Raw genomic sequence first — 26,112 nt, forward strand, 5'->3', positions numbered from 1 at the left:
TGAAAATAATTCGGAAGAGAACAATGAAGAGTTTCACTTTTTACTGTTCACAGTAGAGATATTGTCATTGGAAAAAATCTACTTTATAGCATGACGGGCATTACAGCGAGGAATTTACTTAAAACATTCACATCTGACATTATCTGTAAGTCACTTCTGAAACAGCTCGATTCAGCTCTAGAAAGTCAGTGTTAGTGTTGGGGAGAAGTATTATTGTCACAGAACGACAAAATAAAACAACAAAACTAATATGTAATTGTTTGTTATAAGATGAAATAACCTGCACCTTACACATGTAGTCACAAATCCTCTCCCTTACTACACACATCTTCGGTATCTAATATTGTATCTATCCTTGACAATAATTATAATATATACAATATAGTACTTCCTGGGAAATGATGCAAGTGTCTATAAACCAGCAATCTATTCCATTTTTGCTTCCCATCACATGAAGGACCATTTGCCCCTTTCCTAGGACAACGTTACATTACAGAGAATGTATGTTGTAGAGTCCAACATTTCTGGAAGTTTAGTGTTCACAATTTAGGGTTCCCTTCTCATGTTTTGTTCTTTTTATACAACCTGTTTTACTGGAACTGCAACTATGCCAAGAAACTGTCAAAATCCTTCAAACTTTAACGACATTAATGTAACTGCTTAAAACATTTTGCATGTGCAAGTGTGACATGTCGTCATCAACATAACAAAGTTAACAGACTTTCCTACCCAACAGGTGTGACTGTGTCTTTCAAGGAGGCCATGTCATCGAAGATGACATCATCATCTCTCTCTTGGCACCGACTTACAGTCTCCAGCACAGTTTTCAAGCGCCGGTCGAGAGCGGCGAGGTGGGGCTCTGACAGCAGTGGAGCCACACGGTGAAGGGGATCATGGGAGAGCGAGGCCCTCATGACGTCACTGAGACGATACTGTGGTAGAGAAAGCAGACGCAGGCGTAGCCAGGTGGTGCGCCGGATTCTAGAGCCAGATAGAGAGGAGTCGGGGAGAAAGACAGATAACATGTTGTAGTTAAAAAAACTAAAAGAGTTGGCCGATCACAGGCTCACACCTGCAGTCTACATCAGGTGAGTCAGGCTGAATGTTTTCTCACAACATAGTTGAAGCAAAAAATACAACACAAAAGTGGATTAACGTCAACTGAGCTAATTCGAATACTATTCCAACTATCTGAATTTAACTGAAGACAACAAAGTCAATAACTGCAGAGGACACAAAGAAAATAATGAACCAAATACATTCTTGTTTCTTGTACTTATTTTTACCTGCAGCACTGTTCTAGAGGAGCGAGGATAGAAGGCTCATCTTTGGAGTGACGCCCGAATCTGCAATCGGATGAGAGCCGGAGTTAACGCCAGGAACCACTATAGAAGAGTACATTAATAGAGACACGCACCAACACACCAAAAATACTCACGCCCTCCCGTTGTCCAGGTGTAGCAGGAAAGTGTTGTTGCCAAACTTCTCAAAGGTTTCATAATGGTGCCGGTCCATGTTACCTCGAGGTAGAGAAAAAGGAATTTAATTACTATTATGAACAGAGATCACTCCTCCTCTGTAGAGCTTTCTGGTTTTAATAACCTGTGACATGGTGCATAACAGTTTTGGCATCATCAACACCTGCTTAACCATAGAACAACTTATTTTGTTACTTAGTTTTGCGACATAAATATGGACAAACAGCTACTTACACACATAATTCAAACAATGATACGCTGAACACAGCAAACCTGAGGACAACTGCAGAAATAATTGAGGGCATTTTGTGTTACACGTAGGTGCAAAATATCTGAATATACATTAACATTTAAACAGCCTTTAAAACTGAAAACCAGTTGATATGGAGGGACATTACACATGACATTACACAACATGACACTGGGTGCATAGGAACAAACCGAACAGTGACGCCAGATGGATCTTACAAAATGCCAGAAATTGCCACAATGAAATTGTGTGAAATCTTTAATAAGAAATTCAAAATACTGCAAAACTCAAAATATGAAGAGGCATGTTACAGCAACTGAAGTGTCACATACATTTATGTGAACAGTAGTCCCACCTACAAATATATTTACAAACTTTCCCATGTAGAGTGAGGCATTTCTTTGAATCAATACAAGCATCTGAGCTTCAGTCTGGTGCAGTTTGGTTTCATCAGAGCACACTCACTAGCCTCACCCTTCTGAAACTACACAGAACAGGATTTAGCTTGGCGGAAAGGGGCAGTATAGTGATAATGTTAACATCTGCCAACAGTCCACTGTTTACACTCTCCCGCTCTCCATCGAGATAGAGTGGGCAGTGATAGAGTGGCAACTGTGGGTCACAGCTTAGATGTGAACTTTCACAGTTGGAGGCATCTCGGGCTGTTTTTGTGCTCCTGACTTGAGCTTTGACACAAACTAGGGGCAGTGAGCATGGCTGTGGAGAGACTGTGTCCTCTATAGCTCCTAGCTGTGTATCCCATGATGCTCCTCTAAGCTCCAGGCCACACAAATACACAGCATCCGCAGGAAGTGAGGCTGGGTATGCGCTATCACTCAGAACCTGGAGGGAAGAAAACAACTATCAACATGCAGTACCTTGAAGCAACAGTAGGAACTATGTTCATCCACAGAGTTCCAAAATGTGAGGCTATTAAAATATGATTTAATCATTTGTATGCTTCACCTCAAAATGCAGGGCTATATCACTGGTATATTTGTGATTCATCTGAGCAGCCTGTCTTATCACCGCCACCAGGAAGCCTCTGGCATTGTTAAAAGAAGATAGTCGGTAGCCACCGGGTGGATCTGCGGTGTTGTGGTGCCAGAGATAAGCACCGAGCAACTCTGCCCTCCTCTCCAAGTGAGACAAGTTGGCGAGCTTGAGGAGGGAAGCGGAGGTCGGTGTGCTGTATTGAACGGGCTGTTGGAGCTGTGAGAGGAGCGAGGACACTGAATCAATGAGATCATCCCACTCAGCCTGGAGGAAGTCACGTAGGGGACTGCGAGAAACAGCTCCTGCATTTGTATCTGGGCTGTCATTCTGGTGTTCAAGGTAAGTCTTCAGAGTCTGCAGTCTGTCTATAGCGTGGCTAAAGGCTGGCAGTGTGGCAGGCTGCTTTAGCTGGATGCAGAAGCTCCTCACTGGTCCTAGAGGAGTCTGGGAGGCCTGCAGCAGTACATTCAAATTGTGGCTATTTATCTTAATTCTCTCAGCTGCCACATCAGCACTGACGCCGAGCACAACGGGGTCATTGATGGTAGCTGTATCTTGAAAGCCCTGCTCCAAATTCTGCAGTAATCCTGTCAAATCTGACGACATGAAACACAGCCACAATCAATTCATTGTAGTTGTACAAAGAATATCTGTCAAACAGAAATCCCAGAATGGCTCTAACATAAACTAAATGCTGCCTCATATCAGTGCAACTGTCATGCAAGTTGCTCAATAAAAGGTGTTGGGTAAATATTGAAAAGGGCAAAGAAACAATCTTTGCATGATCTAGCTCCTCAAGTTCACTGTGTCATCATTTAGCTTGTAGGATATTTACTATGCAAAACCCAGCACTGCAGAAAAGTTGTGTGGTTACCAAAGTTGCAATGATCGCTGATGAAATCTAAAAGGATTTGTGGTCCTTTGCCCCCGAGAGGTGACACTGTGCTGAGGCAGATCTTAGCAAGGCTCTCCACCACCTCCAAATCTGCAGAGTCCAGTACATGAGCACCATGCACGAGACTGACTTTAAATAAAAAGCACAACAAGGTTAAATTAGACTGTACAGTAACTGAACAAGAAGGATAGTTTTGTTTCAAAATACCAGCTTTCCACTTTAATTCTGCCTCACCTGCTATATACTGCAGAGCTCGAGTCTTGTCATGGCAGAGACCAGCAATGGTAATGTGTGCATCCATTAAAACCAGGAGGTCTTCCTGACTCCTTCGAAAGACAAACAATCCAAATGCTCAAGAATAAAAATCTAAATCCTTAAATCATTCAACTGCAGCCATTTGCAGAATGCACCTCATTTTTAAAAAACTGATCATTAGTTCAGGTTGTGTTTGGTTTTACTGTAAATGGATTTAACAGAGACTGATAAAAATATTTTGTACAATGAGAGAACACAGCTACAGTATGTGAGCCCATCTACTCACCAATTGTAAATTCCCTCTTGGCTTAAGTATTCATAGCTCTGTCTCTGCAGTAACACAGAGTGAAAGATGGCACAGCGGAGGAGGAGCTCCATGTAGTCTGCTGTGACAGCCGACAGAGATTGACACCGTATGATGGACACCACCTGTCGCAAGGAACAGCTCAGCTCCTCCGTCAGGCTCCAGGGAGAGTCACAGAGCAGAGGCAGGGCACACATTCGCACTGCCGCTGTTTCATAATAACAATAACAATCAGCATTGAAGTCATTATTACAACCTGAGGCTACGTTTTTGCTTGAGGCAATAAATTAGCTCACTCTATTTATCTATTGGAATGCAGCTATAGTGACTGACCTTGAAATGGCAGATTTGCATAGAGCAGTAATGGCAATATATTAGGCCTACTACCTACCTGGTATAGAGCATGATGCATATTCATGAGTTACGAACCACAATCTGAAGCATGGGTGAATCCGGCATTGCTTCTCTGTAGCAGACAGGCGGGCAGGCGGATAGGTGCATACATTAGTAGAAAGTCTGGGCTGTAACTCGGATTGTAAGCCTGTATTAATGGCAAATACAATTTAATATGGATTACCTACCTCTGAAAGAGGAGATCAACCGACTGAGGTGAGTCACTACTTGATCATCCCATTGTTCCAACAGGTGACAGTTGTTAAAAACCAACCAGTGGCCGGCATTAACAGCTCGGTCCAGCATTGAGAGAATGAACTCTGTGTCACATGGAGCCCCTAAGGAAACTACTTTCACCTGAACCTAAAACATATCCATTATGAAAAACATTAAGCACTGCATTAATATAATCTGGTTACAGACATTAACAACAGAAAAAGTGTGTTACCTCCTTTTTGTCTGCTACACAGCGGGATACATTGTGTATTAAATGAAGAGGCTGGATGCTTGTCCACTTGTTTTCTCTTGGACTGGGCACTGTAAGAATGATGGGTCCCTCATGTCTGACAAGATATCGTGAGAGGGCCTCTGGGTTCCCAGTGTGAGGGGCCTCATTTTCTGCGGTCTGTCCATAAAGGCACAGGGGGTAGACGGCCATGGCGTCAGCTAGTCCCTCAAGACATTCTGGAAGCATGGTCTTCCATAACAGAGCCCGCTGTAGCAGGGACAAATGGGAGTGAGAGCGACAGGGAACAGCCCCGGCCACAGACGAGGAAGTTAAGTGCAGGTACTCCTGCCACTGTCTGGGGCAGGTGGAGAGAGAGGCGATCAGTCCTTTGAAAACTGGGATCTTCTCCAGGCAGAGGAGCTCTGGGTGGATATGAGGTGGTATCCAGCTGGGCAGAGCAGTTGTGGACTGTGAGACAGAATGCTCTGTGTCTTTAAGGCCCCTGAGGAAAGCCGCCCTCTCAGCCTCAGGGCAGTGCTGGTTGTGTTGGAGCAAAGCCAGAGACACCAGAATCTTCAGAACAGCAAAATGGCTCTTGGTGAGACAAGGCCTGTATTGCACCAGCAGCAGGGCTACCATCCAGTTTGTGACCTCTGCTATGATGCTCCCTAACACTTTCCCACTGCTGAATGACAGTAATGGCCTGCCCTTCACAATGAAGGCCTCTTGCATAACTGTGATGAAGCCATGCAGGGAAAAGCAGTAGGCGGGGGACAGACGGGACACCTCCTGCAGAGCCTGGTAGAGGGCAGCAGCCAGCCTCATTAACTGTCGGGGTACAGCCAGCAGGGACTCCTGGTACTCCAGCTCCTCACTCATCTGCTGGATCTCAGTCTGCAGTTTGTTCTTTGCTTCTTGGCAAACAGTCACACGGGGGAGAAAATTAGGGTCCTCCAGCAGTGGGGTGTTAGTCTGCAGGATGTAGTCCATAAGAGCATTCTAAGATGAGATTAGATACAGTCAGTTCAAACGACAACAGGTAATTACATTTGCATCAAAGGACTGACCTCTGATTTAGTTTAAGCTAAAAAGTAACTTTGTCATTCAGTGACCACAATAGAACTTTGATTAAAAAACACCCGAAGCCTCACTCAAAAGCCCAGAGCATGACTGATATACAGAACTGCAGCCCAGATAATAAGGTTTACTTAGTCCATATTCCAATATAGATAAGGACATGCAAAGCCAGGCTACAGCTAGTTGGCACAGCATTCATTATACAGAAAATTATTACTCAGTAATCATTGATATCAAGAGATATCAACCAGATCACCAGGCAAACTTTTAATTCTAAAGTTAATTTTATTTTAAATATACATGTTGGACTCTGAAACCAGCTATTTGGGTTCAGAGTTATGAAGGACAAGCTAATGACATAATTAATATACAGTCAGAATATATCAGTCAGAAATCATTCTACTTCCTTGTATCAAATGAGGCTATATAAGCAACAGAGACAGTATTTGCTCGATATGATTGTAAATGATGGTCTTGTCACCTCCACTGAGACCATTTTCTCCTGCAGCGACTGTTTGTCATTCTGAAGCTGCAAGTGTCGAATCAGCAGCTTTTTACATTCAGACTGCAGCAGCTGTGTCAGCATCAGCTCCCGGATCTCTTCTGAGCTCAGACAAAGGTCAACCACTCGGACCTGAGCCAAAATGGATGGATGAATCTCTGAGGAAACAAAGCAAGAAACGTTAGCTACTGCTTTCATCTCAGTTAGAGGAGCTAATTTATAAAAATGTCCAGACTGTCTACAGCACTTCATTATGTTATGTTTGCAGAGATCTGACTCCTTATGCACAGCGTAACACAAACGGTATAGAGCAGTATGCTGTCTTGTCTAGCCAGTCATACCGAGCCAAGACAAACTTGTTTACATTTATTTGACTGTTCTGACAAATGAATTTGGAAATTCTGCACTTCTGTTGTGAGAAAAATGCCAAGTAAGTGACTTTAACAGACTCTACAAATCCTTCTTACCACTGCCAAGCAGTTGGACGGGCAGATGGGTGGCGAGGAAGAGGCAGAATTCCGGGTGGGTCGGCTGAATGTGTTGTTCTGTCCCTGGAAGGCAACATCCAGCAGGTCGAACCAATCTGGCCAGAAACTGTGGACTGGGAGTCGCACGCTCCATGTTTGTTACCAGAACTCTTAAACCTGCAAAATGAAAGGTTAGAATGCTGAGAAAGCTGAGAAGGGACCCTGTGATGAAAGGGCATAGCATTTGGTAACAAATGGACTAATACATCATGTAAAATTCTCATGATATTGTGTGGTTTAAGTGGTTCGGCATTCCTAATTCACCTTCCTCCGCAGCTTGGTCGAGCTTGTCCATTAGCGCTGGATCATCAGCACAAACCACCATTTCACACTCTGTAAAGATTGTAGGGGGATTTAGATGGCACAAGGTGCAACAAACTGGCAAATCCTAGCAAAAATGAAAATCTAAGGGCCTACTGTACCTGTGATGAGGCAGCTTTGAGAGCTTATATCTAGATGTTGCTGGGTGCCTGCCAGTAGAGGCCAGCTCTGAACCCAGGCACTCCTGTAGCCCCACAGCATCAGCTTTACAAAAACTCTGGCAGGTGGAGCATCCCCGGGAATACCTAATGCCTGTCCCAGAGGCAGCTGCAGACTCTCAGACACAGCGATAGGAAAACCAAGAACAGGTAAAGAAGGTGAGGGATCAGAGTGTGTAAACAGGGAGGTTCGGGGGTCCACTCGGTTTATATTTATGATTCCTGTCTGACATAGCTGCCTCCACTTGCTCAGCAGTTCCATGCGCACATCAGGACCAAAGGGGCCTAAATAAGAAATGATTGCTGCCAGGATAAGGGCGTCTCCTGGTAGAGTTTCGTTATTTAACTCTGCCTCCTGAAAAAAATCAAAAAAACATTATCATTTAAAAAAGATTACCAAGAAATAACACCAAATTAAGTAACATATTTAAATAGCTTGTACAGAATAATTGCAGACTCTGTGTTACCTGAGCAGCAGCACTCCAGTCTCTGAGATGTGTCTCCAACTGCCCTGCAGCAGTAGTAGCTTCTCTTTCTGCACTCTCAGCTGAGTGCAGCTCGAGCATTTGCTCCTCCAGTTCATTTTGAACCAACAGAAGCTGAAGCTTGACATCCTCTAGATGATGGCGTGCGTCCTCCTTGTGCTGCTTGACCAGGTGCAATTGACCTCGTGCCTCTTTGGCCATCACCTCCAACTGCGTCTTGACCAGCAGTTGATGTTGTATGCAGCAGCACTCATACATAGCCTGGACCCATCGACACAGGGACTCGCAGGCTTTGCTCACCTCTCGCACAGACTCTGGCACAAAATGGGGACTGTGAACTATCTGTCCGAGCTGCTGCAGCTGTTCATTTGTCAGAGTGTAGCGGTCAAAAAATTCCAACTCCTAGGAGAGATATTAGAGAGAAAGCAATCCCAAATCAGCCTCTTAGGCAACTGTATGCCATTACTCAACCACTGCTGCCAATATAAACTTCTGTATTAAGCCACTCTACTACACCTGGAAAAAGTTGGATTGTCCAAGAAGCTGCTTAGCGCTCTCCCAGCCGGGTGGACGATTAAAGAGCAAACAAATGGCATCCATAATTTTCACCACTCCATCAGGTGGATCTCTGTAGTGTCGGACCTCCTCCAGGTCGGATGGATTTAGACAGCTGAGAATTTTGAGGCCTGACAAAAACACAGGTCTCACCTGGAAAAAATAAATACAATATTCAGATCCTTTTCTGTGAAACTATGACGACAAAGTTAATAAGCACATTTTTGTATTACTTACTGTGATTTAAAGGATGCAGATATTAATAAAAGCTGTTTACCTGTTTCTGGACGTATTTAATCTGCTCCTCCAGGTCACCCAGCTTGTTTGCCACTACTACACATGTTTCCTGTGCTTCCTCATGCAGGTTTCTCTGGTGCTCTGCAGCTCTGAGGAGCTCTTCCTTTCGCTGCAGGATAGCAATTTAACAAACAATGTGTTTTATAGGGCAAATGTTACTGAATATTAAAATGTAAATATCAACTGAGGAACACTTTATAACTTTAACATAATCTCCTCTTTAAAAATAAGATGCAACAACAAGATGCATACTGTTGAGAGTTTCTTAGCTCAACAAAAAAATATTTTCTCTGGTGTGCAGAATGTTTTAAAGCCTTCACAGGAATCTCAAGTGCACTTGATATATTGTTTCCAGAGTTGTTTAAATCATTTTTGACTTTGGTGAAAAATAACCTCTTGTGGTACAGACACTGTGGCAGTCGATACTCTTGCAACCACATACAGAATATTGATCCCACTTGAACTGCATATGCTGAATTGCTATATATCACCTGCTGTGTCTCAGCAACCTTCGCCTGCAGTCTTATTAAGTGCTGTTTGTACTGCACAGCTGTGTTGGTCATGACATCCAAGTGAGAAAGAACAGTGGCAACTCTGAAAAAATACAAGTTAGTGTTAGTGTGTATTTCTGTTTCATTTAAAAAAAGGTCTAAAAACAGTTAGACCTTACACCCTTATACCCTACAGTTTACTTCAAACCACATCATGTTTGTGAAGGTTTATTTATCAGATAAAGTTTGTTAACAGCAGCATAACGACAAATGTGTTGGTAAATCAGTAGCAGCACATTAAATACTGAAGACACAGTGAGAAAAGAGGAAAGTGCTAATCATCCAACGGTTTCAGAAGAACTACCTGATAGCTTGGCTCTGCCGTAGCTTGTGCAGATGGTTGCAGAGGTGACCAAAGTGTGAAATGAACTCCATATAAGTCTGAGGGCTGAAAGGCTGAGCTCTTAGAAGGACAGCAGCATACTGACACGCAGATTGATGGATTCCTGCCATAGCGACAGACAGGCCGGCCTCTAGTCCCTCTCGATTCACTAAAAAATAAAAAGAGGAAAGGAGATATGTCTTGCTGGTGAAAAGTTGTACAAATCAAGTAAGTATAGACTCACTTTAGTGGTGCGACTCACTTTTTTGGGTACTGGATTTAAGGCACTGAGCAGCAACTTCCACTAATGACTGATGGGACCAAGGCTGATACACCTCCACACAACAACTGACGCTCAGGGCCTTGATCAGTTGTGCCTAGATCACAAAAGATAAGAAGTCGTTGGGCTGCTGCTGGGGTACAATGATCCCACACCAGAATCAAGGGTTGATCGTGTAAGTAACCAACTGTAAAAGTATGTGACTAAATAGTTGTGCCTGGATCTTCTTCACCTTGTCTGAACGGTGCATTGTGTGTGTTGTTATAGAAAACAGTGACAAGTGATGATACTCAAAGAAAACAGTGATTTACATTCCATCCATGGGTTGTTTTGTTGGGAGGTATCTCGCTGCAGTCTGACACGGTGAGCGGAAGCAACATGAACACATGTACATTTCTGTGGACTTGGCTCAAGTACCTTTATGAAAAGCAACAGAACAAATATGGTTAATGAAGTACTGACATTTTCTTCCAATATATACTGTACGTGGTCACGCATTCTCTTACAAGTCTATTATTGTAAATGCTGTGATATCATCATCATCATCATCATCATCATCATCATACAGCTACAGTGATCAAAATCCACATTACAAGTGAATCACTTTTGGATCTGAGTAAATACACTGAATGCATTTCTTAGTATTTCAATCACACAATTTGATGCCTTTCAGTGGTTACGTTTACCAGTTGTCTCTTTTGCAAGCTGGTATGAAGACCAACAGGTTTTCTAAGTATTATCCCCTTACTTCTCAAACATCCAGCTGTCCATAAGGTATCGTCTTGAATTCTTCACAGCAGTCACTCTGGAAACGAGATTTCTCAGCTCCTCTTCTGTGCAGAGCCCTGGATAAGTTCTGCGAGCCATCCCGACCAAGAGTTCATCTCTGACAGACTGGCTAATTCCTTCATGGACCAGTATGATGACATTAACTCCATCTGCTCGAGTTTGGTTCCCAGCCTCTTTAAGGATTTCATGCAATTTATCCTCATTCCCAGGATGCACCTCCGTCATCTGGCAGCCCATTACAGAAGCGGCTAAACGCACAGTGGTTTTACGGCCTGTGCCTCTGTCTGAGCCAATCAGCACGCCGTGACCTCCAGGTATGAGCAACGTCCTGAGGATATGAAACAGCTGCATCACCCTCTGTCTGTGTATAATGACTCTGGTTGTAATGTCGTAGTCATTATCATATTTCTGTCCTTTGTCTTCTGCTTTTCTGTCAATAAAATCACACAGCTGTTGCATTTGCGCATCAAGGTCTTGGTCCCGATAAGAACAGGTGCGTCTAAATTTTTGCTCCTGATTTATTGAGTTTAGGGCCTCTGAGAGGTCAATACCATAAACAAGCTTAGCTATTATGCGCTCAATATGCTGAAGATTCTGAGTTTGCAGAGGGTGAGTTTTTCGGCTTGCCTCCTCTGAGTGACAGTTTTCAAACAGAAGGGAAGGTTCAGTCATTGTCTGGCCTGTGTTCAGATCTGACTGGTCAGCTGGTTTTGGCTCCTGAGGCAGAGTTAGTGTATCTACACTCTGACCAATTGATGTGCAGGTGCTTGCTGTGTCCATGTGTAGTGTGGGAACAAAAAGGCTTGTCACGGCTGCTGGGTCATCTACACCAACAGGCTTGGTTTCCTCAACCAATCGAATTCCATAGTGCGTTGCTGCTGTCGTGGCTATGAGTGACACAAGAGTTTTGCATTCGTCCTCTGAGCATAACCTGTCACAGAATGTACGCATGCACTCATGCATCCAGAGATGTGCTATGTTTAGCACTGATGCTGCAGACCCTGACCGGGTAGGGGGAAAGCCTCGAAGTGACTTCTCCTTTCTCTGCATTGTGTTTGTGATGTTAGGCTGCCACAGGCACAGTCCTGAAAACACCTTTTCAAGGTCATGATGTGAAAACACGAAGTGGGGCCTTTGCAAAGTAGGCTGGAATTGGTCACATACTGCATGATACAGACTTTTCGTTGCAGTGATGATACAACAAGCCATGTCCTCACCACTCTGTGTAAGTGACATGTCTTTGAGCCAGATCTTCAGCCGAGGAGAATGGACAGACAAAATAACGTCACTGGTTAAGCTGGGCAGCACAAAGATGGAGAACAGACGTGAGAGCCTGGAAGATATCGCACTGCTCTGGTGACTGCCCAATCCAAAGATACAACAGGTAGCCATGTAGCTGATGGTTCCAGAACACGTTGACTGGAAGTTGTAGGTATCAAATGTGATAATCTCTCCCTTTGAAATACTCTGTCGTAGTGTCTCCAGTGCCGCTGACATCTTCCCATAGCCATCTATCAACAGGAAGACAGAAAAATTAACTTTACAAAGCTTCAAGCGGTGCAAGATCAGATTAAACTTTAATTCTAATTTCTCTATACGGTAAATTCTTTTGACTCACCACGCGGTGCTTCATGCAAATCATCCACAAAAAGAAGCAGCCCAGACTTTTTTGTCATAGATCCCTCAGTATCTTTACAGTTCTTCTGGCAGCTGATGTTACTCAGTATAGTGCGCAGGTCTCTGGAGGCCAGCAGTGGACTGGCTGGTAGGCTGATATGTGGCTGGTCAAAACTCAGCAAAGTTCTGCACAGAGTGGTTTTTCCAGAGCCGGGCTCTCCTGCGAGCAGCACTGGCTGGTTTGCCTCCAACATGATGTTGAGGAGATAGGTATGTTTCCCAAACTATGCAAACAGATTTGCAACACTTGTTAGTTTAAATATGTAGTTGCAGTAGCCTAAGCTTAATAGACTTAATGTACTTTCACTAGACTAAATTGAATGCTCAGGACAAACCTTGGGAGAGATGAAATTTGTCAACAGTGTGTTGGGGCATATCTTGCTGTCGATGTTAAAAAAGTGATCAAACACACTCTCTTCATCGGGAACCACAATTTTGTACCGACACATAAACAGCACTTGACGGGCTAGTAAGTCAAACTGTGGCCAGTGTCTAAAGTAAAAACATAAAATAAAGGAAGAAAATCAGTAATTTATGTTCATTTATGAGGTTTTTTTTGTATACAAACAACTAATTATTTATTGAGAGTCCTGGTATACCAGAAAACTAGTACACCAATGTACATGTTAACAGCAATAACATACATACATAATCATCTGCGTAATTATAGGTGACTACATACATAAACTCTATAAAGATTCTCTTACCGAGGATGCAGATGTCCACTAAATCCCCAAATGTAAGCCACCAGAAAAAGGTTTGTGGGCAGCAGATCTGTGGCAGTTCTGTGAATATCTGGTGAGAGAAGAGGTGATACAGTATTAACGACAGTACAGTCATTTCCTTAACTAGTGTGTAAGTTTATGAGGTAATTTGTAATGTGAGTGATGGTTATACCTCCTTTGTGGATTTGTTGTATCACCTCAGCTTTTTCCACGTCCTTCCTGAAATGGTGTAGGAGGGCACGCAGGATCCGGACAAATGACGTGATTTCTTGCAGTCCATATGTGATGCTGTCAGAACGTTGTCCCTCATTATGGACTGCAGAGGTTAATGCCTCTTGTCTGAGCAAACTAAGAGTGCTGGCAAAAATATCTCCAGCGAGACGAGTCCACATTTTCACAGTTCCTTCATCCAGTTTGTGTTCAGAGGAGAGGGCATCCATTTCACTCTTCCACACAGCCTTCCACAGATCAGTGCCTGTGAAATAAACAAGGCTACAACGAGTCACTGCAGAGGGACTTGCACCCTGTAGGTCGGTGGTCTCTATAAGTAGTTTAAGATGTGATTGGGATGGTAGTGTTTCACCTGATGACAGGCACAGAAATGGGTTATCAGGACCGCAAAGTGTGGTTAGATAATCTAACCAGCCCGGCTGTCCCACAGGCTCCCCGTCCATTACCAGCCATTTAACTATTGGTGCCCGATTACTTTTCTTGTTGCAGATCATGGAACTTGTTGGTTCACTTCGTTCTAAATCTCTCAGTAACTTTGCAACAGCTCCATCTTGCCATCCTCTCTTTTCACAGAAGCAGCCAAATAACTCTTCATGGGACATGGCGTTAGGAAATAAGACCACAGTGTCAACAGAGTTCCAGGTTGAAGGTGGGATCTGTGGCTCTGCCTGTGGAGTATCTCCTTTAATCACACTGTCATTTTCACTCACATATTCCACTGCCCTGGCAGCCAGACAATTTAGTGCTCCAGCTAGAGCACAGTAGCAGGTTGTCTTTCCACTACCTGGGGGGCCTAAGAGCAGAACTGCCTGAGATATTTTAATGGCCTGGTAGAGTGTAACAGCACTGCTAATTGTTTTGCTGTCAGAATGACAGAATTTCCTTTGTAAGTCTTCTGTAACTGCATCTTTAAGTTGGTTCTCCTCCTCTTCCTCAATATACTGTTGGAAAAGAGGAAACTGACAAGCTAATGGGAATGTGTCCCTGAAAATCATGTAGAACTGTGAGGCTTTCTTGTGCTCATAAAGTACAGGTAATACGACAGAAAGAATCGCTTTAACAATGGCTGTCTCCTCCGTTAATCCCTCTATAACTGACAAATGAGAGCAGTGCAGCCTGGAAAGCTTTTCAGCTTCTTTTATGTCCGTCTCGACACATCTTGCAGTCCCATTTTGTGAAGACGTAAGATTAGTTAGCTCTGCAGCCGATCTTTTGGCCTCATCCGAAATTTTCCGTTGCTTTACACTTTGCTCAAAGTGTAATTCAGAGGCGGAGATGATCTTTTGCAAGACAACAAGACAGCAGCTCTGGTTGTCAGTGATGAAATCAGGCAGACAGAGGGAATCCTTGGCCAGGCTGATGAGGGACACCAGACGTTGACTTAAAGACATGGCTTCTGTGAAACCAATGGAAGTCAGCATTACTTCTGCGATGATCCTGTAATCTGGATGGGTTAGGGCAATGGGTCTGGTTGCATACCGCAGACTCTCTGGAACTCCAGATGTATACCCCTTCGATGAGATGAGAACACACCCATAGCTTAGGCTGGCAAGAATGCTTTTCCCTGCGATTACCATTTGGCATTGTGAATCAACATTTTTGCAGCCTGTTACCCCCTCAGCAGTACTGTCCTTCAGGTCTTTATTCTCTCTTTGATTCTTCTTTTCTGCCAACCTAGAGAACGACTGGTGAATGTCTACAAGATGCTGTGCCAGTAATGACAGGACTTCTTGTGTTAGAGAGTCTACAGAGTCAAGTAGCAGCCATGATCCAGTCCGGAGGGCACCCAACATCATCTGCTGAACAACACCTGGACTCATGCTTGGACAACACTGTATGCTGACAACCTGTCTCCCCAGTGCTTTTCCTAACTGGACCACAGTCTTTTTCTTTCCAGACATGCAAGGTCCACTCACAAACCCACATCTATAGCTTGTCATGGCAAGGAGAATCCCCAGTGTCGCCCGATCTGTGGACGGAGAATGCACCATCTCCCAATCTTCTGGACCAAAATACTCATAACCATATTGGAGTCGATGGCCCAAAACATCCACATCACATGTCGGTTCATTGTTGCCTTTCAGACTCCAGTTTTCTGAGTTTATGTGATACTTCATCAGACTTTGCCACTCAAAAGAAGACTCCAGAGGTGCACCTTGTACTTCCATGAGTTGAGATAGCTGCTGCAAATGTTTCATTCTAAGTTGCACTAAAGCACGCAGACACATCATCGTATACTTAGAAACCAGAGATTCAGTTTTAGCCCCTATGACTCCATCCCTTATGGACCGCCCAAGGTTTTTCAGCTCTGCAGAGGTGTGTGCCTTTATGTTTTTCAGCTTCACTGGGCTCAATTCTTGGAAAGCTTGTAAAAGAACGCTGCACCAAACTGCCTCCTCGGCCACCAGAAGACACTGAAGAGGATAGTCAGACAACAGATCCAGAACAGGTATTGCAATGTTCCTCCTATCAGCAATGTGGATCCGGATGTCTCCAACTTTCTTATCACATTCCAAATCTTGACTGGATGGTTTAAGCTGGTTTCGCGTAGCAGCACACTCTTTCATGAGCTGTACCATGGTCAACTTCAGTTGTTTCTCGAACACACAAAGCCAATCCAAAGCACTGAGATTTGGCTCCAAAGCAGACAGAAAGGTAATGTGCTCATGGAGACTGCCAAATAATCCCAGTACTTTCATCTGTCTGTGGCTCTGAGATGTAGCCTCAGAGTTCTTTACATCTCTTGTACTAGATGGTATTTCACAATCTACTTCAAGCCATCGAACTCCTTTAAAGCATTTGCGTACAAAGGGTTGCAGTGTGAAAGGCGCTGGGTGAACAGAGAGTAGTTGTATCACTTCCCTGTCACTCAGAAGCCAGAGTCTTGAAAACTGTTCACAGAGAGTGTCCAGGAGATGCACAATCTGGTTGGAAATACCTTCCATTGTAGACAAGCCATCAATTAGTATTTGGTAAAGGTTATTGCCATGGAAACTGTCACTTGTCTTCTTGAAATGAACAAAGTTCAATATATGGGGGTCACTTGATACACAGAGCATAATTTCCTTGAATGTCTCATCAACTGGTCGGAATTGATCCAGCTATGGGGAAAAGAAATACATTTATTTGAAACGGAAACCTAAAGAAAAGCAATTTACCAGAGTTATAGCAATTGAAAAGCTAGTTATATTTCACTTGAGATCATGAAACAGAGACATACCAAATCCACTTTCTGAAAATTAAAGTTTTGATCGAACATCTTGGTCAGGAAGGTCCATAGTTGCTGGTGTCTTTCAAATAAGTACAGCAGCTTCTCTATTAATCATGAAAAGGGGAAGAAAAATAAAACAATGTTCATACTATCTCTACACTTGGTGGCAAATTTTCATGATGTTGCTTTCAATAATTTATTGCTGAATCTCGCCTTACCAAGATCTTTTAGTGACTGCACCATATTTTCCATCTGCAGCCTAAATGGCACACTGTGGGGGGACTTTAACATGAAGGACAGAGTCATCAAATCATTCTCTATCTCAGCAAAGTGCATCTCCAGACCTGAATGAGAAAATACAAATCTCAGATATTTCGAGGCACAACTGTTCACACTTTTCCACCAAGCAACTAAATCAAAGTAGTGACTGCTTACAATGATAACATCTCTACTACTAAGTTGTTGTCAGGTTGTTATTCAGTCTCACCAGTGATTGTGAATCTTGCATCACGACAAGAATGTTGACTGGCCATTTGGATATTTGAAACATTGCCCTCTGTGGGCTTTTCTGTCTCTGCTAATCCTTGTTGTGGCTCACAAGCAGGGGGAGTGAATTTCTCCAGCTGGAAGATTCTGGCTTCCCAACCCTGTTGAAGTTTGTGGAAGGTCTGCTCCAAGTTACACTCTGCTTCTGCATCCCCACAAATCTGACGGATTTTAAAGGAGCCATGAGAAGCAAGAAATGAATCAAGTATTGTGTGTTAATGACATATAAAGATAATTTGTTGTTTGTTGAGCCTTTTTTTTCACTGGCAAATATTCAAACTGCTATTTGTTCTGATTTTAGTAGCACTGCCGAAACATGCTCAATATGTAATATCGCTCCTGCTCTCACCTTGGTGAAGAGTTGCTGGTCAATTTGAAGTTGCCGAGACATCAGTTCAGCAACAGTCACCTGCTTCTCTGGAACATACACGAGGCCCATGCCTGCCAGATGGAAAGCATTTCAATCAGTTTAGATATCCTGAGATCATATGTGTGTGTTACAATATGGGAATGTCTCTGACCTTTTAAAATAGCTTTCCAGTGTTTATGTCTGAGCGTGGGGCTCTGCAGTTTGGCCATAAATGTAAGCAGATGGCTTAAGCTGTCCAGGTTTCCTAAAGTCTCCTGCAGCACAGCATCATCGGTAGGTATGATACTTGTTAGAGACAGAGCTTGCTCCTTCCACTTGGAAACTTTCCCTTGAGCCTGTGACACCACATCCTGACAGAAACGTATTTTAAAAAGATTTACTGGTTTCATTCTTATGGACAAAAGTTCTAGGGTTCTTTTTAAATCACAAAACAAAATGTTCTTACTTTTATAACTCTTAATGGTTTATAAACAGTGATTTGCATATTTGCATGAATGTAGTTTGAACCAAGCTGTGCTGCCAATACTCACAACTCACAACTTTTTTCTCCAAGGAAGGCAATTAATCAAGGCGAGACCAAAACTCATTTTTAACTACATTTTAAATTAGCTTTTAATTTCTCATCACCATGAATGTGCACAAATACTATTACCTCTTGCAAAACACATTTAGTCATCATGTTAATAAGCAGAAAGAAGTCAGTTTGACTTCTTACCTCACTGAAAATCAGCTGTTTCCATTCTTCTAGCCATGTTGTGAATGCATCTTTCAACCCCCACAATTCTTTACGGGCGCTGACCTTCTGAACATCTGCTGCTAAAGTGGTCAAATCCATTGGTTGTTCTGATGGGAGGCAATAAAAGATAACAGTCTGATGAGATTAGGGTTTCTGCATAATATGACAGTTTTACCACTGCCAAGCTTCACTTTTTCTTCTTACACTTTTTTAAAATTCTCATCTAAAATGCATGTTTAATACACCAGGGGTCAAATCTAAAAGCACAACATCAAAAGCCATTTTTTCAAGCTTCAACCCATAATTTGTACCAACTCACCCTGTAGGTCTTGACTGGTCCTACTAAGTTGTTCCAGCTTTGCACTGAGATTGTGCACATGTGTACTCATGTGGTTCAGTGTAGAAACCATCTCTTTTGCATTCTGGGTTGGGTCAAGGAAGGGTCCAGATGTAGTTTTAGACACCATAATTTTAAGGTCGTACAGCAAAAATGAGAACATGGTGTCCAGTGCGTGAGCCATCGAAGGGAGGCGCTGGCACACAATGCTATCTGCCCTCTTCAAGTGGGGAATAAAGCAATCGCATATGTCCATCATCTGAATATAGACAAAGCACACAAACAGAAGCACACAGACCGCAGTGTAAAAAAAAAAGATATCAATTAGACGTTACAGCAATAATGTTCAATAGTGATACAGAAATCTGAGTTGTACAATATAATGTTGTTAATAATGGCCTCATTTTCACTTTTATCCATACAGACCTTCTCCTTCAAAGTCACCTCCTGTTCAGTCATCTTCCTGTAGTTACTGCAGATAGTGTCCTGGAGGGAGTCAATGTACTCCAGACGTTTCTGCACATCAGCAAACATCTTCACAGACACCCTCACCTGAAGGGAGAAGACAGATTTGGACTTTTGAAAATCCATTCTAGGTGTTTATCATGACTAGTAACTCATGTTTAATTAATGATATATAATGTATCTCCTGGACCTAAGCTCATAGAAGGAATGTGAAGATGAAAAAGCTCTGTAATCACAGTCATTTTACAGGTTTAGTTTGTTGTCCCTTAGACTCTTAGACAAAGTTAAGTTAAAAATATCACTCTTTTGGTTGGACAACAGTAATATGTAACATGGTTGGTTTTGGGATCAGAAATCAACAAAATATGTGGTATCAGATGGATAAAATCTGATTATGCTTCGGAGAATAGAAGATTCATTAAATGCTGACAAATGAATGAGAAGACTGACAGAACGACCTTGTGTATACAGGTTGAATAAGTAAGCTGGGTGAAGATTAGGTAAAATACAACCATAAACTCTGTCTGACTTGAAACTGCACTTTGAAGTAATATCTCACCATCAAAAGAGTTTACTGGAGTACTTAAGTGTACACAAGTGTTCTTCACTCATGTACCTTCAAATAACAGCACTGAAAGCCTTAATGCACTTTGAATCACCTGAACATTCTTGGATAATGGAGTCTAAATTCAGAACACATTTGCTCTAACAAGACAAAGTTCTTAAGATGAATAATTAAAATGAATATGTGACCAAAAGAAGATCCTCAGAGGATCTGAATCCTCCATTTGCAAACCCTGCAAAGGTAAAACAGGTACATCTGGGGTATTGGCTTCTTATAGATGTTCTTCTTATTGTTTGGGCTGTTTTTTCTCTTAGCATGTAATCATGCATGTATGTAATGTATGTGTGTTTGTGTACCATAACAGCATATTTTGAGAAGTCATGTAAGTCTTGGGGGTCAGTCTTGAGTTCAGCTGCAGTCCTCTCCAAGTCCGATACGACACTTTCTGAGAGCAGCTTTATCTGCTCAACGAGCTGCTCCAGGACTTCCTGCTCAATCACCTTCAGCTGTTGCCCTTGGAAAAAAGGCAAAGGCAAAGAGTAATAAAGAATGTAATAAAGATGTTTTACAAAGCCAGGGAACAATAAAGAGTAAGTTCTTTTAGAAAACATTGTTTCATCACTTCTCCCTGGAATGGGGCAAAGCCACTTTGAATATTTTTGTAAAGGATCCTGTATGTTAGAGTCGTCAAGGAGGACTGACGAGAAGATTTAATTACTTCAAAGCAGACATACCTAGATTGTCCTTGATGCAGCTGCACTGGATGGTGAACACTTGGTTGGAGGTGGAGACTGATGAGGGAACTGTGTGGATCGCTTCTGTCCAGTGGCGTACCTTCTTTATATGTTCCTCATACACTAATGCAGGCTGACCTATCATGGATTCTAAAGAGGCTCCACTCCATTGGCTAATGAACATGTGAATTTCCATCAGCCATGAGTAGCTCTCGCACAGCTGCTGGATTTCTAGCTCAGCTTCCTGTAAAGTGAACAGTGAGAATGACTAGAAACACACAAGCAGGAGTGCTAATTAGTTAACGTTTGATTGATGCGATAAAGTGACAATCTTGCCTGCATGATCTCGGCCTGCTCTTTCTCAGTTTGTTTTCTAACATCATTAATGCTGATCTGCCATTCCAGCTGCCTCTTGGGGAGGGGATGATAACAGCCGTGCACCCTGTTGCCCTGCGCCATCAGCGAGGTCTCCAGAGGCAGCACCAGCCTGCGAGATGACAGCTCTCTGAAAAACTTCCAGCAGCAAAACTTTCTGCAACCAGCCGTTTCACCACTGTTCTTATCCTCCCCTGGGAATTAAAACACATGTAGTCTTCCCACTGTTTATAAAATAAAATAAATTACATAAGATGTATCTGCTCTGGCAAAGTTTCATATGAATACTGCATGGCTGTACCTGTCAAAGTCACATGTTCAATACGACTGCAGTCTGAGGTTAATTCGTGAGAGAAAGCAGAGTTGAAGACAATGTTGCTGTTCTCCTGGAAGAATCCACAAGTGTCACACATCTGATGGAAAAGAAAAGTGTTGTGAGGCTGGTGATAAACTCTGGCTGATCAAAATGACAACCACATTGCCAAAATGAACAGATGCAGTGAATGTAAATATTAAATAAAGTGCAAGTATTATTATCTATGCTGTAGAGCAAATTAAATAGAACATAGGTGAATTCAAGGCTGTACAACCTTGTGGAGATACTGGTGTATTCATTCAAATTCATTTTTCAGTTTGTTTCAGTATCATAGTCACTCCGTTAGTCACTTTTCTGTTTCTGGTGGGCTGAGATTATGAAATGAAACATTGTGTTGTGATTTGTTTTTACCATTTGTAACAACCATGAATCACAGTTCCAGTAACATCAATACTATCCAGTGCTCGGTGTAGCTTGCTTTGTGCAAGTGGAATAATTACCTGTATGACTGAATCACCAACAGTCAGGAATGCTTCACTCACTGCCTCTTGGAATAGATGCACTGGTGGGTTCAAGGTCAGCTGACTACTGGCACTGAAACACAGCTCAGTGTGGAAGAGACAGCACTGCTGAGATGTCTTCCTCTAGCAAACAGAAACACATCATACATCATCAATAAAGCAATAATACAATTTGATTCTTTCTCCATTATGTAATGTAGCTGTGTTGCTTCATTGTAACTCAAGTTTTATCCCTATCTCTCCTGTTATAACCTTGAGGAGAACTATGCCACAGTGCTCCATCTGAAAATCCTGTGTTTCAAAGACAAAGAGGACAATGCTCTTTTGTTACCTTTAAGACATGGCTGAGAAAAGAAACGGCATCTTGTCGGATAATCGTGACGAGACTCTGCACAATCATTTGGTTGACGAGAGCAGCAAAGTTGCCCAATTTCTGCAAGACGCTTTCAGACCGAGCCAACTCTTTATTCAGCTCCCGCTGGTGAGCCAGATGGAGGTGGATGGGTTCGCAGATTTTATTTGGCTTTTTAGTATATTCCATATGCAGCTGCAGCTCCTGGTGTGCCTTGTGGCTGCCCTCTTTCACCTGGTGACAAAAAACACCACTGCAGTAAATATAAAATAAGTTCTACAGTGATAAGAGTTTTATAACAGATGTATTATACTTCCTAGCAAACTGACCAGATGCCAATCTATTTTCTGTCTTTCTCAAATAAAACTGACATGTTTTTCCATGTGCAGAAACTATTAAAAAAATGTCTCTAGATTGCTCCATCATTGAAACCATCAATCACATCACACCTTAACGCAGGTTTGAGTTTGTTTTATCAGAAAAAACTATACCGCATTCAGGATGACAGCGCGACACTGTGATAATTCCTCCAGTATCTTCAGACGCTCTTGATTCATGTTTATCAGCACGTCCTTAAATTCCAGCAAAGTGTAGGATCTAGACGCGTCCTGGAGCAGCCGGTGTGTCCCTTTCAGTTCTTCAATGATTCTGTAAAAGATACAAAATCAGAACAACTGAGGCTTAACATTGGTATCATCTTAAAAGATTCTACTGTGACTCACCTGCTGAACAGAAAAAGAGCATTTCTGAACTGAGGTACAGCTACAACCAGCTTATCCTGCAGATCCTCACAGCGGCGCTGAAAATTTGCTTTACGCACATTTGTATGCCACCTGGCAAGAAAAAAGGGTTTATGTTGGAAGAAATATATGCTTGAACACATGTCCTGAGATTTCGACGTCCAGGACAAACGGAAGAATTTCCGTTCAAATATGGTCTGTGCTTATTGAGCTTAAAGGGGCAGATAACAACTTTCCCCCCCAAGCATTTCCAAGCAATATTATTGTTGCTGCCACTGTTGCAAAGACAACTAGATCACTTCTGTGTTCCCCAGAGTTACAAATAACAAAAATATAGGACAAAACCGTAGTTTATTCAATCATTTAGTCTATAGCTGAAAGGGATCGCCAGTAAATCCCTTTTGTCCAGGCGGCCAGATGGCAGACCAAATTCTATTGCGATAGAAAGGTTTATAGTGAACCACTGTAATCACTCCTAATTTCATTATTCTTTATCCATTACATTTCACAAACAACATTTATTTCAGAATGATACACTGATGCAGAAAACCTGCCTACTGCCAGTTAGACTGTTGATCTTTTTCAAAAATTACTTTATCTTAATCACTCCACCTTTAATAAAATTCAAAGTGTGTGAAGGGAATTCATTTAGACAGACATTATGCCTGGAGGGATTCAGATATGTCAGACTTCAACAGATTTTCCTGGTAAAATGATCAGTGATCAGGGGATAACAAAACCCTGAACTAAAGAGAGAAAACGTAGTTTGTATGTAACTCACCAGGTGAAAGCTTTCTGCAGTCTAAAGTCCCTGAAAAACTGGATCTCCTGCAAGGCTGTCCACAATGTAGACTCTCTGTGCCACTCTGCCAGACTCACAAGTCCACCATAACCCCTCTCCGTCACATGGAGGACAGTATTAGGGGAGAAGATGTAGTGCTCAGAACCCGCTTCACTGGAATGGACCACTCGCAGGTCATAAGGTCTGGAAACAGAGCAGACATATCACTGTGTTTTCACAGTTTAATTGTGTGTGTCCCAGCTGGTACATAACCTTATTTTACTGTACCTGTTAGAGTCCCCGGCCACTTCTTTCAGGTAATAAAGCTCCAATTCTCTCAGGTGTCTTTTCTTGGCAAAGATCTGAACTACCTCTGTGCCAGTGAGAGGATCTTCATTTGGTTTGGTCACTTGCCCGTTTCTCACAGTCGTTATCTTTTTATCGCTACATGTTGCTATTTTTATGGCTTCATCTTTCCCTGTAAGACTGCAGTGAAAACTGAGTATAAACAAAGGAGCCATTAATTCAGTAGTCATACACTTAAATAAATATTGATTGACAAATATTGATGTCTAAATTTGTCACCCGTTTATCGAAGGTAATTGAAAAAAAACACTTGACAAGCTGATAAATATGAATTATCATAAATCCAGACATTGTAACAAAGATCTATAAATACACATGCAAACCATCAACAACATCAGATTTGTCTTTGTATCTACAACAGTGTGATAACAATAGGATTATTACATTAACAACCACAACTAAAATGTGTATCTTAACAAATTACTCCTCGTACCTCTGTGCTGTTGACTCATCAGCAGTTCTGATAGGAATGTGGGTCCCTAATGACGAGGCCAGTCGAGGTTTCTCAGTCCATTTTGTATCATCTGTGGCTTTTCCAGGTCCTCCTTTGGCTGCAAGACGAGGAAGTTCCACCACTGATGAAAGCCTATCAGAGGGGACATTTCTGAACAGAGCTGAGAGAGAAGGTGGCTCCCAGCATAGAGGAGGTAAAGTCACTTCATGAGCGTGGGCCTTTTTCTTCACTTTGGATCCAGGCCTAGTGATGTCTCCATCATAGGATCTTTTCTCTGAAGGGGCAGCGGACATGCTGCTGATCTTTCTCCAAATACCATCAGCAGGTATATGTAGCACAAACGTCTTGCTAATCTACATTAGGACTTTCCTCTGGAATTTCTAGAAGAAAAGAACAAAAACTTAATTTAAATTTATAGTGGGAATCAGCAGTATATCATGCTAAACATATCCTGTGTGGTGAAGGAGCACTACATAGTATTTGGAGAAGAAATTCAAACTCAGAATTTTAATATTGAAATATTGATGAGGTAATAACACACGCTCAGTTTGTTTATTCACTTTATTCAGTCCCGGACCCCAACAGAGTTTGTTTATTTAGTTTGTTCAGAGATATTAAAAAAAAAGTACTCACTGAGGATCTTTCAGTTTTGCGTTACTTTTTTTTCCTTTTCTGTGATTTTGCCTCTTTTATCACTTTTAGTCCTTTTACTTGTTATGACTCGTAATGACTTTTTGTGTCTTTTACATTTTCTGCTCTGCTTTCTTTTAACTCAGACGAGGCTTCCTTGTGTTTGGCTTGACTACTGAGCGTTGATTCTGTAATATTGTCTTCCTGAGTTTCCTGCTTTTGCTTGATCGTCAAAGCACCTTGTAAACTCTGCATTAAAAGTTTATTTTTTTTCTCTTATGATTTGAATGTATTTCCCCAAAACTACATAGTGCTCCTTTAAGTAGCGACATACACAAATCAAAATCATTATTTTTAGATAGAGATGTACACGATATCAGCAGTCTCTATATGGATTTTGTCCCCCACTGTTAGTGTCGAACATCATTTTAAACAGAGATAGGCAGAAACTTTTAATTCAGAATTATCAGATTAATGGCATAAGACTGACCACTGAAAAAAGTTATCAACAATATCTGTACCCAACATAACTGTTTATATATACATTATCCTTTTTACTAAGCCATATACAGTATGTGACCACAAATCCTTAAAAATGTTTGGATTGTTGACAGAGACTTAACATACTGCTGCTAAAATGTCGATATCCCTGTGCAGACAGTTAGCTTACAATAAATCTTACCAACAATCATAAAGCAATGACACAACTTCTTATGACTGAGAGACATTTTCCCACACCGTTGTGTAACTATCATTGATATGTCGCCTATAATTAACTTTTTACAGCTTCCTCAACTCCAGTTCATTCATAAAGTTCACTAGCAGAGCTTTACACAACACGCACTTTTTGCTAGTTAACGTTAGCTAACGCTAGTTAAGTTACACCAGCTAAACTAAAGTTAACTTTAAACCGAAGACGTTACTCTCGTCGCAGATTAACAGCTGACCCACATTAGGATAAGAAAGCAGGTAGTTATGTTTCTAAAGTTAAATAAGTACTTTTAAACAACGAGCTAGCTAAGTTAACAAGTTAAGTAGAGGAACTAACTTGTGTGACTCTTACCTGTCTGTCAACGTAACCACGGCGACGGCTCGTT

General features: G+C 42.1%; 2 protein-coding genes across 5 annotated transcripts in view; both read right to left on the reverse strand.

Annotated features, from left to right (window-relative positions):
• Positions 1–26: 26 nt before the first annotated feature.
• Positions 27–26,112, reverse strand: part of LOC119018780 (extracellular serine/threonine protein kinase FAM20C-like) — a 33,511-nt gene continuing 7,425 nt past the window's right edge. Inside the window, exons 8-10 of the mRNA XM_037097130.1 lie at positions 1,439–1,520; positions 1,287–1,346; positions 27–981 (exon numbers count right to left, since the gene is read on the reverse strand). Coding sequence (XP_036953025.1) covers positions 726–981; positions 1,287–1,346; positions 1,439–1,520 — 398 coding nt within the window. The 3' untranslated portion in view covers positions 27–725. The remainder of the gene's footprint in view (positions 982–1,286; positions 1,347–1,438; positions 1,521–26,112) is intronic.
• Positions 1,969–26,097, reverse strand: LOC119016893 (dynein heavy chain domain-containing protein 1-like). 4 transcript variants are annotated; one of them, XM_037095931.1, is made up of 45 exons: positions 26,079–26,097; positions 24,365–24,765; positions 23,854–24,063; positions 23,566–23,769; positions 22,767–22,877; positions 22,536–22,692; positions 22,024–22,278; positions 21,672–21,815; positions 21,157–21,268; positions 20,817–21,049; positions 20,481–20,724; positions 20,103–20,260; positions 19,143–19,268; positions 18,699–18,975; positions 18,359–18,486; positions 17,795–17,993; positions 17,623–17,714; positions 17,215–17,434; positions 16,946–17,071; positions 16,737–16,831; positions 16,432–16,617; positions 13,458–15,444; positions 13,268–13,358; positions 12,896–13,052; positions 12,502–12,784; positions 10,843–12,394; positions 10,406–10,511; positions 10,077–10,191; positions 9,797–9,983; positions 9,433–9,535; positions 8,922–9,050; positions 8,606–8,797; positions 8,072–8,491; positions 7,548–7,959; positions 7,390–7,458; positions 7,066–7,242; positions 6,578–6,756; positions 5,020–6,018; positions 4,760–4,934; positions 4,570–4,644; positions 4,161–4,386; positions 3,854–3,945; positions 3,599–3,748; positions 2,695–3,320; positions 1,969–2,571 (listed from the first exon to the last, which is right to left on the reverse strand). In XM_037095931.1, the coding sequence occupies exons 2-45, from the start codon at positions 24,676–24,678 to the stop codon at positions 2,179–2,181; spliced, it is 12,486 nt and encodes a 4,161-aa protein (XP_036951826.1). In that variant the 5' UTR covers positions 24,679–24,765; positions 26,079–26,097; the 3' UTR covers positions 1,969–2,178. The 4 variants fall into 4 exon arrangements, with proteins under 4 accessions (XP_036951826.1, XP_036951049.1, XP_036950223.1 ...); XM_037095154.1 differs by having other exon boundaries at positions 13,458–16,617; positions 23,854–24,051; XM_037094328.1 differs by having other exon boundaries at positions 13,268–13,355; positions 13,458–16,617.

The sequence above is a fragment of the Acanthopagrus latus genome, chromosome 1 (genome assembly GCF_904848185.1).
Source record: "Acanthopagrus latus isolate v.2019 chromosome 1, fAcaLat1.1, whole genome shotgun sequence".
Taxonomy (NCBI): domain Eukaryota; kingdom Metazoa; phylum Chordata; class Actinopteri; order Spariformes; family Sparidae; genus Acanthopagrus; species Acanthopagrus latus.